At 39.1% G+C, this 14,594-nt stretch overlaps 1 protein-coding gene across 10 annotated transcripts in view; it reads left to right on the top strand.

Annotated features, from left to right (window-relative positions):
- Positions 1-590: 590 nt before the first annotated feature.
- The window catches only part of CNTRL (centriolin), an 89,532-nt gene continuing 75,528 nt past the window's right edge, over positions 591-14,594 (top strand). For 4 of the 10 annotated variants that reach the window (XM_082468511.1, XM_082468508.1, XM_082468507.1 and 1 more), the window contains exons 1-4: positions 683-816; positions 7,569-7,816; positions 10,400-10,530; positions 13,946-14,076. In XM_082468511.1, the coding sequence (XP_082324637.1) occupies positions 7,600-7,816; positions 10,400-10,530; positions 13,946-14,076 (479 nt within the window). In that variant the 5' untranslated portion in view covers positions 683-816; positions 7,569-7,599. Of the gene's footprint in view, positions 817-7,568; positions 7,817-10,399; positions 10,531-13,945; positions 14,077-14,594 lie in introns of all 10 variants that reach the window. The other 6 variants (XM_082468509.1, XM_082468513.1, XM_082468512.1 and 3 more) reach the window with 4 other exon arrangements.

Raw genomic sequence — 14,594 nt, 5'->3', positions numbered from 1 at the left:
GGAAATGGGAGGCTGCAGTGGAGGAATGGTGTCCTCGGCGACAACGTTTTTTAAAAGAATTCACTGTATTTCCCTGGTATCCAGCACAGTATGTTCTAAATTCTCTTAAACCATCTGTTGAATATACGCGGTGAAATGCAGCCCTTTCAGGCAAGCCCCAACCGAAGTTTCTTCAACTGCTTCTGGCTTTGGCTTCCCTCTCACAACCAGAGCACTAGTCTCTGCCAGGACTCCCAGGCTGCTCTCACTCCCTTAATCTCGGGTGCAGCTGGAGCCCAAGATGCGTTCCCTCAGCGGTTTATCCACGTCTGGCACCTGAAGCAGAGAATTCGCCTCAGAAATGGGCCTCGAGGAGGAGCGTGGGGCGAGGCACACTAGTTCAAGCCCAGACGGCCAGCATTGGAAGTGCGGGAGCTTGGCGACAGCGCCACATCGGTCCCTTAGGTCGTCCTCAGGCCCAGCCCCCACGGAGCGTGACGAGGCCTGGCCGTGAGGCGGCCGCTTCGCCTCAGAGAAAAGCGCTAGGCCTCTAGCCAGCTGCCACAAGGAACCTCCCCCCCCACCCCCCGCCGGCTCCCGCGCGCCTTTGCGCGCCCGCGGCCCTGGCGTCCTAAGCGGCGGGAAGCCCGGCCCCGCCCCCATGCTCCGGGGAGGGGCGCGACCGCAGCAGGCCCCGCCCACACCGCACGCACTGCCCCTCGGCAACCGGCACAACACAACAAAATGGCCGCCGCGCCGTTGAGCGCCTGAAGGGAGCGATCAGCGCCTCTCCGCCCGGCGTCCGCCCGCGAGCTCGCTCGGCCCGGCTCCTCCGTGGTGAGTGGCCTTGGTCGAGGCCGTTCTCCGGCTTCCAGTCGGAGCGGTGGGGGTGAGCGGCGAAGGCGGGAAGGCCTGAACCGAGCGTGGGATGGATTCGGGGCGGGGGCGTGTGCCTGGGAATTGGGATTGGATGGGAAGGAGGGGAGGGCCCGGAACGGGCGTGGGGAGGAGGAGGATGGAGGGAGGTTTGGATGGGAAATGAGGAGGTCAGGGGTGGGGTGCGGCGTGGAGAAAGATGGGGTCCCGCCACCGAGCGGAGGAGGGAGGAGGTGTGCCAGGTGTATGCGGGGAATGACAGGGGTACAGGATGGTTTGGGTGTCCTGACGGGCGTCCTGGGATCGGGCGGAATACAGTACATGGAGAAAAATGAGAGTTAGGATATTGGGAAGAAATATTTGAAGGAGAGAAAGAGCAAATACTTTGTTGTATAACGGTTAAGGGACAGGTGCATTTTGAAGTCAAAGCTTGGCTTCACGTCTTGATTCTGCCACCTGTGTTACCGGCTCTTGAGATTTGGGCGTGGTCCTTAACCTTCCCGAGCAAATATTTTCTTGTTTGTAAAAAATAATCGCTAATTACTTTCGAGTGTACACTGTGTGCCAGATTCAGTTCTGAGTCCTTTAGTCCTTTGCGTTAACTAATTTAGAATTTAAAATAACTTGTATGAGGTTTTCATCCCCATTTCAAAAGCGATGAAACTGTGGATCAGAGAGGTTAAATAATTTGCCTTATGTCACACCGAAAGTGGAAAATTAACATTTGAACTCAGGTTGCTTAGTTCCAGAATCCAAGCTCTTAATTCTTAATGACACCCGGTCGCTTATCAATGAGGTTAATAATTTTGAACTTACACACCATCTGCGAGAACTTAAATTTGGTAATGTCTTTAGAGTGCTTAGCACAGTCCTTTCTTCACTCATTCAACAAATATTGTGCACCAAACAATAAACAAATAGAGTCCCTACTGTCTTGTAGCATAAACTCTAGAAGGAAAAACAAGCAATAATCAAGTCGTTTCACAAATAATCATTTAATTCTAATTGTAAGATGTTGTAAAGGATGCTATTTGGTGCAGAGACCTAATCCTCTTGTGTGTCTTGAGTGTAGAAACCCTGCCTTCTCAGCCCTGTATTCTTAGAGCCTAACACAGTTCTTGGTGCATAAAAGTTGCCAAATAAAATTGGATGACTGAATAAATAAAATACTGGAAAGGGATGGGAAGCTTGGTTTTTTGGGTACCTGAGTAGAATGGAGAGAGATGTGAGAGGAGAGTTCAGGATGTTAATTGGATGCAGAGGGACACAGATGTCAGGGTGTTGGAAGGGAAAGGCGAGTAGATAGACAGTTGGGTTGAGATGAAGAGGAATGGGTGGAGGTTTGATTATTTTGTTTGAAGAGGGGTTAATTAGAAGTCAGAGTATTGGAATGGATTAGGATGTTAGAATATTTGCCGTGATGAGCAGTTTGGGAAATCAAGATGGATATAGAAGTGTTGAGTCAGGGTACTGGAAAAAACTATAGAGAAATGGAGGAGACTAATACAGTGTCAGGGAATTGGAACAGAATTTGTGGGAGAACTTGGCAATCAGAATAGAATGAAGGATGGGAGGCAGAGGCTGACGAGCACAGGATGGAGAATTGCCATTGGAGAGGAATAGGAGTCAGGATATTTGAAAGGACTAGTTAGAGAGTAATAGTGTTTAAATGGGTGAGGGTATGGGATGAAGTCGAATTGTAGGGAAAGTACTGAGATGTGATTAAAGGGCTAAGGGATGCAGTGGAGATGACATGGAAGTCAAGAAATGGGGATGGATATTTGCATATTGGAGTGGCTGGGAAGCGAGATGGAAGGTTTGAGGATTATTGAGGTCTGCCTCATTTGGAAAAGATCAGAGAAGAAGGTGGAAAGTTAGGAATGTTAGGAAAGGCTGGATAGAGGTGGAAGTGTGGTCTCTACTAAGCTGTGATGGAGGGGATTGTTAGATCAAGGCAAGTATCTGAGTCTGAGAATGACAGGATGCCCGGTCATGATTCTGATGATCACATCATCCAACGGCTTTCCTTACTGTGCAGACTACCTTCTGGGCCTTCAAAATGTGTCTCCAGCTCTGGACTTGTTTTGCTTGTTTTGTTTTCTCTTTATCCTGCCCTTCACACACTCTAGCCCTACATCTCAGCTCTATCTTCTCTTTTCTATTGATTAGTCTTTGTTTATATTATTGCAAACTACAGCCTAGGCCATATCTGTCTCTTTAAATTGTGGTTCAAGGTGTTACTACCCACAGGTGATAGTCTCTGAAATAATGCCGGCCTTTCTCAAGCACAGTAAATCCCTAACCTCATTTCACTGAGTTAGCTGTTCTATGAGATCCTACATCCAGGCTTTACAGGAGCTATGGCAACCAAGGGAGGGGGTCTGGCAATGCACTGTGACTTTGGAACCATCATTTAATCTTTCAGGTTACAATTCATTAAAGGAAAGAGTTGATTTCAATTTCTGGAATCCATTCTGATATATTTCTTTAACTCTATAAATGAGTAAGGCAGAGTTTTTCTAATCAGGTGAGGTAACAAAGGACAGCATGATATTCTAGTGAGGCCCAAAGAGTCTTGGTCATTAGGATGTTCTGAGAGGAATTCAGGATGGCTCAATATTTTAAGAATTTAGAGATAAGACTAAGGTGCAGGATACAAAATAATTGCATTGCATAAAAATATAGGATGTGCATTTTTTAAACCAAGAAACTAAAAAAAATATATAAGCCATATCTCTGTAACATGTAGCACACTATCATTCTAATTTTATAATTTTCTATCATGCTATGGGTTAGAGAAAGACATATACAAGTGGGAACTGGGCCCTGTGCCTCTCCTCTTTTATCTTTTAAATCTCTTGCCTTTATGAAAACTATATTTAATTCAGGAATGAATAAAATTATACTGTTAAAGCACATGCCTCTTAGCTCTTCTCAAGCTTGAGTATATTATTATTTAGAAAGAGAGCACCAGTGCAGCTTAACACAGAATGAGGAGTATTACTAAGAGACTTTTTGCCTTGGCAGAATGGTGAGACAAAAATTGTTTACCACGCTTGTGAAATTAAGACCCAAAACCTTGTGGCTATGGCATAAATAGCAGTTATGTGAATTGGGGGAAAGCTTTTCTGACCTATGAGGATGATATGACATGAAAAAACGGAAGAGAAAGTAAAGACATAGATTTGCAGTTTAAAGTGACCTAGACTATTGGAACAAGGTAGTTGGCCATGTTGTACTGTATACCTGTGAAATAATAATCACTTTTTAAAAATTTCGCAGGTTTTTGTTACCTTCAAACTAGTCACCTTAAGAAGCTAGATCATGAGTTCAGTGATGCTATTGTTGTATTAAATTTTCTCTTTCCTTCAGGAATAGTTTTTATAGTGTATGTCATCTATTAATCAAGGTTGTTTAGTGGCACTTGTTTATGATCTGTTTTGTCTAAGGCACTATCCTAGGCCCTACAGAGTGAATCAAACATGATCTGGCCTCCAGAAAACTCAGTCAGCAGTATGACATGGTAATGAAGTCATGGGCTTTGGAATCAGATCAGGATTCAAGTCTTGGCTTAACCAATTAGTTATGGGACTTTGAACAAATTATTTAACCTCTTAATCTTTAAAATGGGAGATAATAACACCTATTTCATAGAGTTGTTGTGTTTAATTGTTCTAATGTGAGGATACATACAAGAGCTTATCACAATATTTGGCACATGGTAAAGTTAATAATGAAACTGGGAAAATAAAAACAAAATGTAGTTGAAGTGATGGATCTAGTTTTCTTGTGAGACTTATAAATTAATTCTGAAAGCTGGACCCAAAGAGGAATTCCAGAAATGTTTTGGGCAAGATCAGCATTCCTAGAGTGACTATATAGTTATTGAAAGGTATTAACATCTGTTAAATGTTGGTTAATTGATTCGATATGTTAATGGCAGCTCTCCTTTACATATATTGTAAGTGTTCTAACCATTTAAAAAATAAGTTTCTTTAAAATCCCAGCCTGTATAATAATACCCATGTACATACATGTGAAGGTGTATTTATTACATATGAAGATGTTCACACATCAAACCACTATAATATCTCTTTCTAATACCAATTTATATGGCATTAAGATTTTTTTTTAGACTTCCATGGTGGTCCAGTGGTTAAGACTCCATGCTTCCAATGCAGTGGGCGCGGGTTCAATCCCTGGTTGGGGAACTAAGATCCACACGCTGCCACGCTGCGTGGCACAGCCAAAAAAAAAAAAAAAAAAAAATTAAAATAAGATTTTTTTTTAAAAAGCTACGATTTATTATTATTATTTCTTTTTTTTTTTTTTTTTTTTTGGCCATGCTGTACGCAGCATGTGGGATCTTAGTTCCCCAATCAGGGATCAAACCCGCGGCCCCTGCAGTGGAAGCACGGAGTCCTAACCACTGGACCACCAGGGAAGTCCCTGGCATTAAGATTGGAGCTATCCAAAAACTTTGGATTGAAAACTACTTTTCTAAAAAAGAATTTGTGTTTTATCTTCACATTTTAAGTAGTAAGAGTAGGGGAGACTGTGGATATTGAGCAAAAATAGAATCATTGTTAATGCAGCCTTGTTCAAGACCTATGCTTCTTATAAGATTTTTTTGGTCTAAAAGTTTGTCAAATTTATAATTAATGCAATGTACTTATAAGAGCAATTGTATAACATGAAAATCTTTTTTGGATAAACCTAACCTGTAAGTTAGGGCTCTTGGTATTGAGGACTAATACTACTCATGAAGATATCCTATGGCTGAAGTACTAAATAGCATTTTATTGGTTCCAGGTTCTTTATGAATAATTCATTCCATAAGTAGTAATTATCTACTATCTTTTAGGCTCTGTCCTAGGTCTGGAATACATCAGTGAACAATATCCCTACTTTCATGGAACTTATATTCTACTAGATTAATTATGTGATTTGACTTACAAATTAATTTAAGAGGAGAACTGATTCTTATCATTACTCCAGCTAGCATTGTGTCTGACCAAGTCATTTACCATTCTGGGCCTTAATTTTCTTACATAAAAAGTAAAGGAATTTGGTCAAATGATTTTTGACAAGGGTACCAAGATCATTCAATGGGGAAAGGGAAGTCTTCAAAAATCGTGCTGGGAAAACTGGATATCCACATGCAAAAGAATGAATTTGGAACTTTACCTAATACCATATACAAAAATTAATTCAAAATGGATCAAAGACCTAAATGTAAGAGCTAAAATTATAAATCTCTTAGAAGAAAACATAGGGCAACAGCTTCATGGCATTGGATTTGGCAGTGATTTCTTGGATATGACACCAAAGGCACAGGCAACAAAAGAAAACATAGACAAATTGGACTTCTTAAAAAGTTTTAAATGAGCATCAAAAGACAATATCACAGAGTAAAACGGAAACCACAGAATGGGAGAAAATTTTTGCAAATCATATATCTGATTAGGGTTAATATCCAGATTATATGGAGAGAATTTCTGAAGAATTTTAAAAAAAGAAAAGACAAGACTGAGGACAAGCATTTACAGCAGAATAAATTAGATGTAGAGGTCCGTGTGGCTGGAGCCACAGAGTTGAGGGAACCAGTGACAGATGTGAGGCTAGAGACAAGGCGGTATCATGGGGGACCTCATAGCTCATGGTAAATATTTCATTTATTACAGACAGATAGATTAACTTTTAAAATAGATCAGTCTGGCTGCAATGTAGTGATGGAGGAGGAAGGCAAGAGAGCTTGTAGACAGATCAGTTAGAAGCTATTATAGTAGTTTGATTAGGGCGTGGATTAGAGTAGACGACAGTGGAGATGGAAAGAATGGACTATTTTGAGAGATATTTAGGAGGTAGAATTGACAAAACTTGGTGATTGTTTGGTTATGGGAAAAAGGGAAAGGGAAGCGTCAAGAATGACTCCCAGGTTTCTGTCTTATTCCCAAGAGCATTGTTCACAGTTAGGGGACACTGGAGGAGGAACAGGATGGGAGGAATGAGAGAAATGATAAATTCAATTTGGACATGTTAATTCAGGATGCCAATGAGATATCAGGTAGCAGTTGGGAATAGGTGTCTGGAACTCGGAGAAAGGTTGGATTGAAAATATAAATATTAGTATACAGGTGGCGTTGGGAAGCATGGGTGTGCATTATATTGTCTAAATTAAGATTAGAAAGACCAGAAGAGACTTGAGGAGCTCTGACATTTAAAGATTGAATAGGAGAGCCTTGGCCAGCAAAGGAGGCCAAGGAGTGGCCAGGGAGACGGGAGGATACCAGGAGAGTATGGTGTCCCAGAAGCCAAAGGAAGAAACTGTTTCAGGAAGGAGAGACTGCTTATCAGTATGAAATACTGCTGGTTGCCAAGTATTTCCACCTTCCTGCAATCTAGGACCCCTTATGGGTAGAAGAGACATTGTGATCAGTTTGGTCCAATAAATTGAGAACTGTAATGACAGGTAAGGCTTTTGGCTGGAGTATTTGTCAGTACAGGACCCTCTAGAGGTCTCTTTTCCCTCTGGTAAAGTAATCAGCAATGTCTGAAATAGTGTCTGCTCCCATCAGCTTGGAGTAGTTTGGGTTCTAGCATCTATAACTTCTGAGTTTATAACTTTGTAGTCTTGAAAATTCTAGAAATAGATTAATAGTTTTGATAGCTCTAAAAATTAACCTTGTTAAATACACTGGAAACTCTTACAGGTTTTGATGGACACCTGGCTTTATTCTTGCAATGAAGAAAGGTCCTCAGCAAAAAATTTCCAAAGCAAAGATGCCACCATCATCTCACTCTCCTAGTCCATCATCTCTTACGTCCAACATGAGATCTAGGTCACTTTCACCTTTAAGTGGATCCGAGACTCTACCTTTTCATTCTGGAAGACAGTGGTATGAGCAAGTTGAGATTATAGCTGAAAACACTATGCGTTCGGACTACCAAGACCATCAAGGTATTGCTTTTAACCTAAGAATTTCACCAAATACTGTTAAGTACAGATGGAAAATATTCAACTTACATTTTTGGTCCAAATGTAACATATATCCAGCTACTAACTTGAACCATTGTTTTTATTGACAGAAATTGTGTAGGGACAGTGGAGGATGGAGGCTTCTGGGTGAGGGTGAAGATGTCTGAAAGGGTTAGGAGAAGGGAGTTTCCTGAAAGAGGAAGCTTTATTTCCTGTGGTGGGAGAGTGCCTTAAAGCTCATATGCCAAATTTACCATAATCCTTGGCTGGGGGGAGGGCATATCTGTTCACTTTGGAATGGAGTGCCTTAATTCAATATAAAAATGCTATCCACCCCTGGGCTATTCCAGTCTGCTTATTAACATCTTGCTTATTAGCAATCTGTGAATGGACTGATTTCCACATAAGGGACATGTAAATGTTCCACCAAGGTTTTTATTTTTTCTTAAAAGCGTTCTTTTAGTCTGGGTATCTATAATGGGATTAAGTGTGAAAGAAAACTTTGTGATTTCTTTGCTAAGTCATGAAATCACAGTCATCAAGCTCTGTTGACCTGAATATTGATCAGTGTTTATTAATAAACATTGTCAGCCCTGAGTTGACTGTACCCTTGCTGCCCGTTGGTACACTGTTATTTCTAATTTGATTAATATTTTAGAAAATGTTCTTTCCTAGAATGGCCCAAATTTTAAAAATTATTTTATTTTGAACCAAAATAAATGTAATATTAACTTATTATGAGTAATCATAGGGAAACTTTGGCCCACAGCCTGGATCTGAACCCAGGATTAATTATCTTTGATTCATAAAGAAAGAACCAAGAGGCAATTTTCTTTTTTTGGATGCTTTTGCAGAATTTAACATAGCGTTTTTTTAAATAATTTTTTTTAATTGGAGTATAGTTGATTTACAATGTTGTGTTAGTTTCACGTGTACAGCAAAATGAATCAGTTATTAATATACATATATCCACTCTTTTTTAGATTCTTTTCCCATATAGGCCATTACAGAGTACTGAGTAGAGTTCCCTGTGCTATACTAACATGGCTTTAACAAGCTGTGACTGCAATATCCAGGAAGGTCTTAAGATAGGGTGTGCTATCCATTAAGTTAGTACTTTATCTCTATAAAATATGTTATGATCCTCTATATTTAAAAGAGCAACAAATTTGAGTTTCCTACCATAAAAAAGAAATAGGAAAAGAGGTGTCGTGGTCTGAACGTGGGTTGGAAAAGAATTTCCAGACTCAAGGCAGAATGTAAAGAAGATAGAATTTATTAGAGGGAAGGGTTGCTGCCAGAACAGTGGGCCGACTTCCTAGTAGTCTGGGAGAGTCGAGCCCAAACATGTGCTATTGATCAGCTTTTATAGCCAGAAAACAAAGGAATGGTCCGAGGTGAAAATTTCATTTACTGATTGGTCGAGGCACATATACCTTCCTTCTGTAGGGTGGGAGTGGGAAAGGGCAGATGCCTTTCCTTATTTGGGACAGGCCCAGTAGCCCAGGTAGGCGTCGCCCAGGTGGGCTCAGGAATTTCGTAACCATGGCAACATGGTGGGGAAGGTGATTAAGAGTCGGTAGGGGGTATAATGCTGAAACTTTTTGAAGGAGGGTCATTCTTTGTCCTTGAAGCACCATTGTCCTTGGAGCACCACAAGAGGATTTTTAAGAATTCCAGTGTTTTTCAACTTTAGATTAGAATTTTAAAAAACAAACAACTAAATAATGCCAATATATATATATTTTAAAATAGCTAACATTAAAATTCTGCTAAAAACCTCAGTGCTGCATATAATTAAAAGTATAAGTTTTAGATTCATCTGCCTAGGTTCAAGTCCTAGATTTGCACATTTCTTGCTGCAAGATCTTGAATAAATTATTATAATTTCTTTTATAAAGGGGAACAGTAATTTCTATCCCAAAAGTTTGTTGTACAAATTAAATTTTTTTAATTAATTAATTAATTAATTTTATTTTTGGCTGCGTTGGGTCTTCATTGCTGCGCGCAGGCTTTCTCTAGTTGCGGCGAGCGGGGGCTACTCTTCGTTGTGGTGCGCGGGCTTCTCATTGCGGTGGCTTCTCTTGTTGCAGAGCATGGGCTCTAGGCACGCGGGCTTCAGTAGTTGCAGCACAGGGGCTCAGGAGCTGTGGCGCGCGGGCTCTAGAGCGCAGGCTCAGTAGCTGTGGCGCACGGGCTTAGTTGCTCCGCGGCATGTGGGATCTTCACAGACCAGGGCTCGAACCCGTGTTCCCTGCATTAGCAGGCAGATTCTCAACCACTGCGCCACCAGGGAAGTCCCCAGATTAAATTTTTAAATGTAAAGTATTTAGCACAAAGCTTGTACACAATTAATATTTACAGAGTATAACTGTTATTATCATTATTATGAAATGCTACATAAAGTAAAATATTATTATTAAAACATTGCAATTAGAACTCGCCAGCTGTTTTTACATTTGCATGGCTTAAAAATTTTTTTTTGTTATATAGCATCAAGACAATTTGTTTTTCAAAGTATTCGTGTCTTCCTCTACTGATAATGATCTGTTTGTGTAATTTCAGAAGCTGATTCACATGAAGGAGTTCGATATATTACCGAGGCCCTTGTTAAAAAACTTACTAAACAGGACAATTTGGCCTTGGTAAAATCTCTGAACCTTTCACTTTCTAAAGATGGTGGCAAGAAATTTAGGGTAGGTTACCAACATTTCTGAATACAGACATTGTTTTTAATTTTTATGTGCTTTAAAATTTTTTTTAAAAGAGTATATTAGATTTACAGTACCCTAATGTCGCCGAATTTGTTGCAGATCTTTTATTGTTTCTAGTGAAAGTTCTCCATCAGAAGTGTGACATCTTCAAATTCATAAGCTCCTATTATTCTATACATTATTGATTCTCTCTAGAATGAGTCAGCAAACTACAGCCTGTAGGCCACATTGGGCCTACTACCTATTTTTGTTAATAAAGTTTTATTGGAGCAGAGCTACACTCATTTGTTTACATATTGTCTGTGGCTGTTTTTGCATTACAATAGCAGAGGTAAGTGGTTGTCAAAGAGACTATGTCTCACAAAGCCAAAAATATTTACTATTTGGCCTTTTACAGAAGTTTGCTGATCCCTGGTCTAGACTGTTTACTACTTTATTCATAAACTATACAGCATGAGCACATTGTAATAGATAACTTAATTTTTTAACTGGAAATAATATAAACTTAGATGCCTACTACATTAGTCACAAAAACTAATTCCAGAAGATTGAAAATCTTAATGAAAATGAAACAAAAATCAACCAACAAAGGTGCTATAAAATTATTAGGAAAGAATATAGGAGAATATACTTTTAAATCTTAGAGTTGGGAAGGCCTTTCTAAGCAAACACCAACCCTAATACCACAAAGAAAAATATTGACAGATTTAGCTTACTTAAAAAACTTAAAAAGTTGTGTTTAATGAACGATATCTTTTAAAAAGTTAAAGCAAAAAACAAGCTGGCAGATAGTGTTTCCAGCATATGTAACAATATCCACATAATATATAGAGCACCTACAGTTCAATAGAAAGAGACAGCTAAATGGAAAATGTGCAAAGGATATGAACAGTTTGTTCACAAAAATATTATAAATGGCTAATGTTAACATGAAAATATGTTCAATTTCATTAATGTCGAAGAGATGTGAAATAGAACAATAGTTTGATGCCATTTTCCATCTTGTATGTCTGATGGACAAGAATTAAAAAGATTATTTCAGTGTTCAGAAAGGTGTGAGAAATGGGTATTCTCATATGGTCTTAGTGGATGTATAGATTGGTACAGCATTTTAGGAAAACAGTTTGTTAGTATTTATCAAAATTTCAAATGTATTTGTTTGATCCAGCAATTGAGTTTATACTTACTGAGTTTATACTCACCAACACAGCAGTTCTACTCCTTGATATCTATTAATATTTGCACACGTATCCAAAAGTATCTGAATAGTCATGTTTATTAAGCATTATTTAAGATGGAAAAATTGGAAATAACCAAATGTCTGTCAATAGGCGATTGCTTAAAAAAATTATGGTGCAATATACCATGAAATACTATCAAGTTTCTTAAAAGACAAGAACAAAACCCAAAAAACCCCAGAACTCTATGTATTAATGTGGGAAAATGTTCCAGTATATTTAAATGGAACAAACAAATTCTAAAATATTTTGTATAGTAAGGTCTTGAAATATATTTTTTAAAATTCTGTTTTTCTATATATGTATATACAGATGTAAATGAATAGAAAGACCTATATGTATATACACCAGCCTCTTAACAATGGTTACTTTTGAGCAGTGAGATTTTTTATGGGGGCCTGGAGACCTGATGAAGAGAGCATTTTATGTTTGTTTGAAATTTTTATTAGAATATATTTATGTCTTGTGTAATTAAAAAGGAAAAAAGAGACATCCTGGAGTTTAAAGGGTGTGAAAATGAAATATCAAGTTAGTAAATCTTTACTGTGTGGTTATTATATGCCAGGCATTATGTTAGGCTGTGGGAATAGATACAGAAGTCAATAAGCTTGGTTTCTGATCTCTGGGAATTTAGAGCTTAGTGTGAAGAATGCCTAGGATTAAGAGGAGAAATAGTGAGAGGGAATCAGAGAAAGAGAGTGAGCACGTGGGAGAGACAGACCCAGTGAAAAAGTCCGAAGGGGCTGTTGGAATAGAAGATCCAAGAGTATGATGAACGGGGGCCAAAGGAGAGAGAACGTCAGGCAGAAAGGATATGCTATAAAATGTCACCGAATCAGCAAATAGGATGAAAACTTGGAAGAGGTTATTTGATTTGGCAGTTTAAAAAGCCCTTCCTTCTATTTCTCAAACCAACCAGGTTCATTCTTTTAGGGTCTTTGCATTTTTTTCTCTGCCTGGTATTCTCTGTCCCCAGATGTTCACACAACTGGCTTATTATTAGAGTCTCAACTCCATGCACTTCCTCTCTCTGTGAAGCCTTCTCTTACCAACCCAATTGCAGTTAGCCACCTTCTCCTCAGTCACTCTCTCTCATTCTTTCACTCAATAGATATTTATTTAGCACCTACCATGTGCCAGGCACTAGTACTATAGTAGTGAACACAGCAGACAAAATCTGCCGTCTTGGTGCCTTGCACTCTGTCACATCACGTTACCTTTATTTTCTTGTTAGTATGCTTCAGTGCCTGAAAATTTTGTTTCTCTATTTGTTTATTGGCTTTCCCTGTGAATGAAATCAAGAACCTTGTTTTCCTTATTCACCACTGTTTTTCCATATTTCCAGTACCTAGAACAGCTCCTGACACATAATCAATCCATGTTTGATAAATATTTGTTGCAATGGATGAATGAATGGTGATCTTGGGGAGAACTTTTTGAATACATAGTAAGGGTGGAAGATATATTGCTTTGCCAATAGAATAATAGTGAATGGAAGGCCTCAGAGTGAGCAAATATTCACAACTTTTATGAGAACATGGTGGCAAATAAGGGTGATAAAATGAAAGCTTGGTAGGAAACAAGTTGGGTGTGAGGTGATTTGTATTATATAGAGGAGACTGAGCATGTTGAACATAGGCTCCTGCAACAGGGAAATTGTCTGGTTCACCAGTATATCGCCATTGCCCGGTGCCACATCTGACATGTAGTGAGTGGGAAATAAATATCTGTTGAAAAGTGACTGTTTTTAAACTTGAGGGGAAGATCCAGGAGAGAGAAAGAGATTGGAGATATAGGAACACAAGGAGAAGAAGAGATGGGTGAGATTATGCAAGAGCGTAAGTACCTAGTTGAACTTTGAAGAGGGGAGAAAGGGAGAGGCATAGAAAAGTCGAGGTGGAGAAAAGGATTGATGGGGAAATTCTCATTGGATAGTCTTCAGTTTCTTAGTGCATAGGAAGTGTTGTCCGCTGAGGGGCAAGGAGAGTTTGGCGACCTGGGGAGAGTGGCCGCTCCTGGCCAAGGAGAGCCACACCAGCGGATTTTCCGGGGAAGCAGTAAAGGCTTAGTCTCTGGTGACTGATCAGCACATGCTTATATGTCATGCTTATGTCGAGGCATCTGTTATATAAAGTATTTATTCATTTGTTTCCAATTAGTATATCGAAAATTTGGAAAAATGTGTTAAACTTGAAATACTGAATCTCAGCCATAATCTAATAGGGAAGATTGAGAAGGTGGACAAGCTGTTGAAATTACGTGAGCTCAACTTATCATATAACAAAATCTGGTAAGTAAATACTTCTTTGGGTGGCACTGCAGGGTCCTCATCTTTGTTAAAGAGGTAGATTAATGCTGCTGTGTTACTGAAAGAATCCTTTGAAAGAGCAGGCACTTTGATCCTTATTCATTTGTAGTCTAGCCCTTCACATATGATAACTGTCATATTTTGACATTACTAAAGTACATAACAATATCTGTCATTATCAAAGGAGATACATTTTTTGAGTACCAAATTTTATCTTAATTCCATTTTTGACAGGAAGTTTTCCCAGATATAGTCTGATTAACTGCCTTATTACATTAAAAAAGGTGGCATGAAGCAGAATGTTTTAACCCTGTCATTTTGATCCTAAAGATATTTCAACCTGTTTTGAGCCTATGTATTTATCCTAATGTTCTTTGCTCATTGCTGTAATAAATACACACTATCTTGTTTCCACTTCATAATATATATTACTCTGAGAAATAAACATAATAAAACTGACAGTGGCTAAAAATATACATAGAAAACTTGTTATAGGCAAA

The sequence above is a fragment of the Balaenoptera physalus genome, assembly GCF_965194825.1.
Source record: "Balaenoptera physalus genome assembly, chromosome: 7".
NCBI classification, from domain to species: Eukaryota; Metazoa; Chordata; class Mammalia; order Artiodactyla; family Balaenopteridae; genus Balaenoptera; species Balaenoptera physalus.
This window is presented reverse-complemented; position numbering and strand designations above follow the sequence as displayed.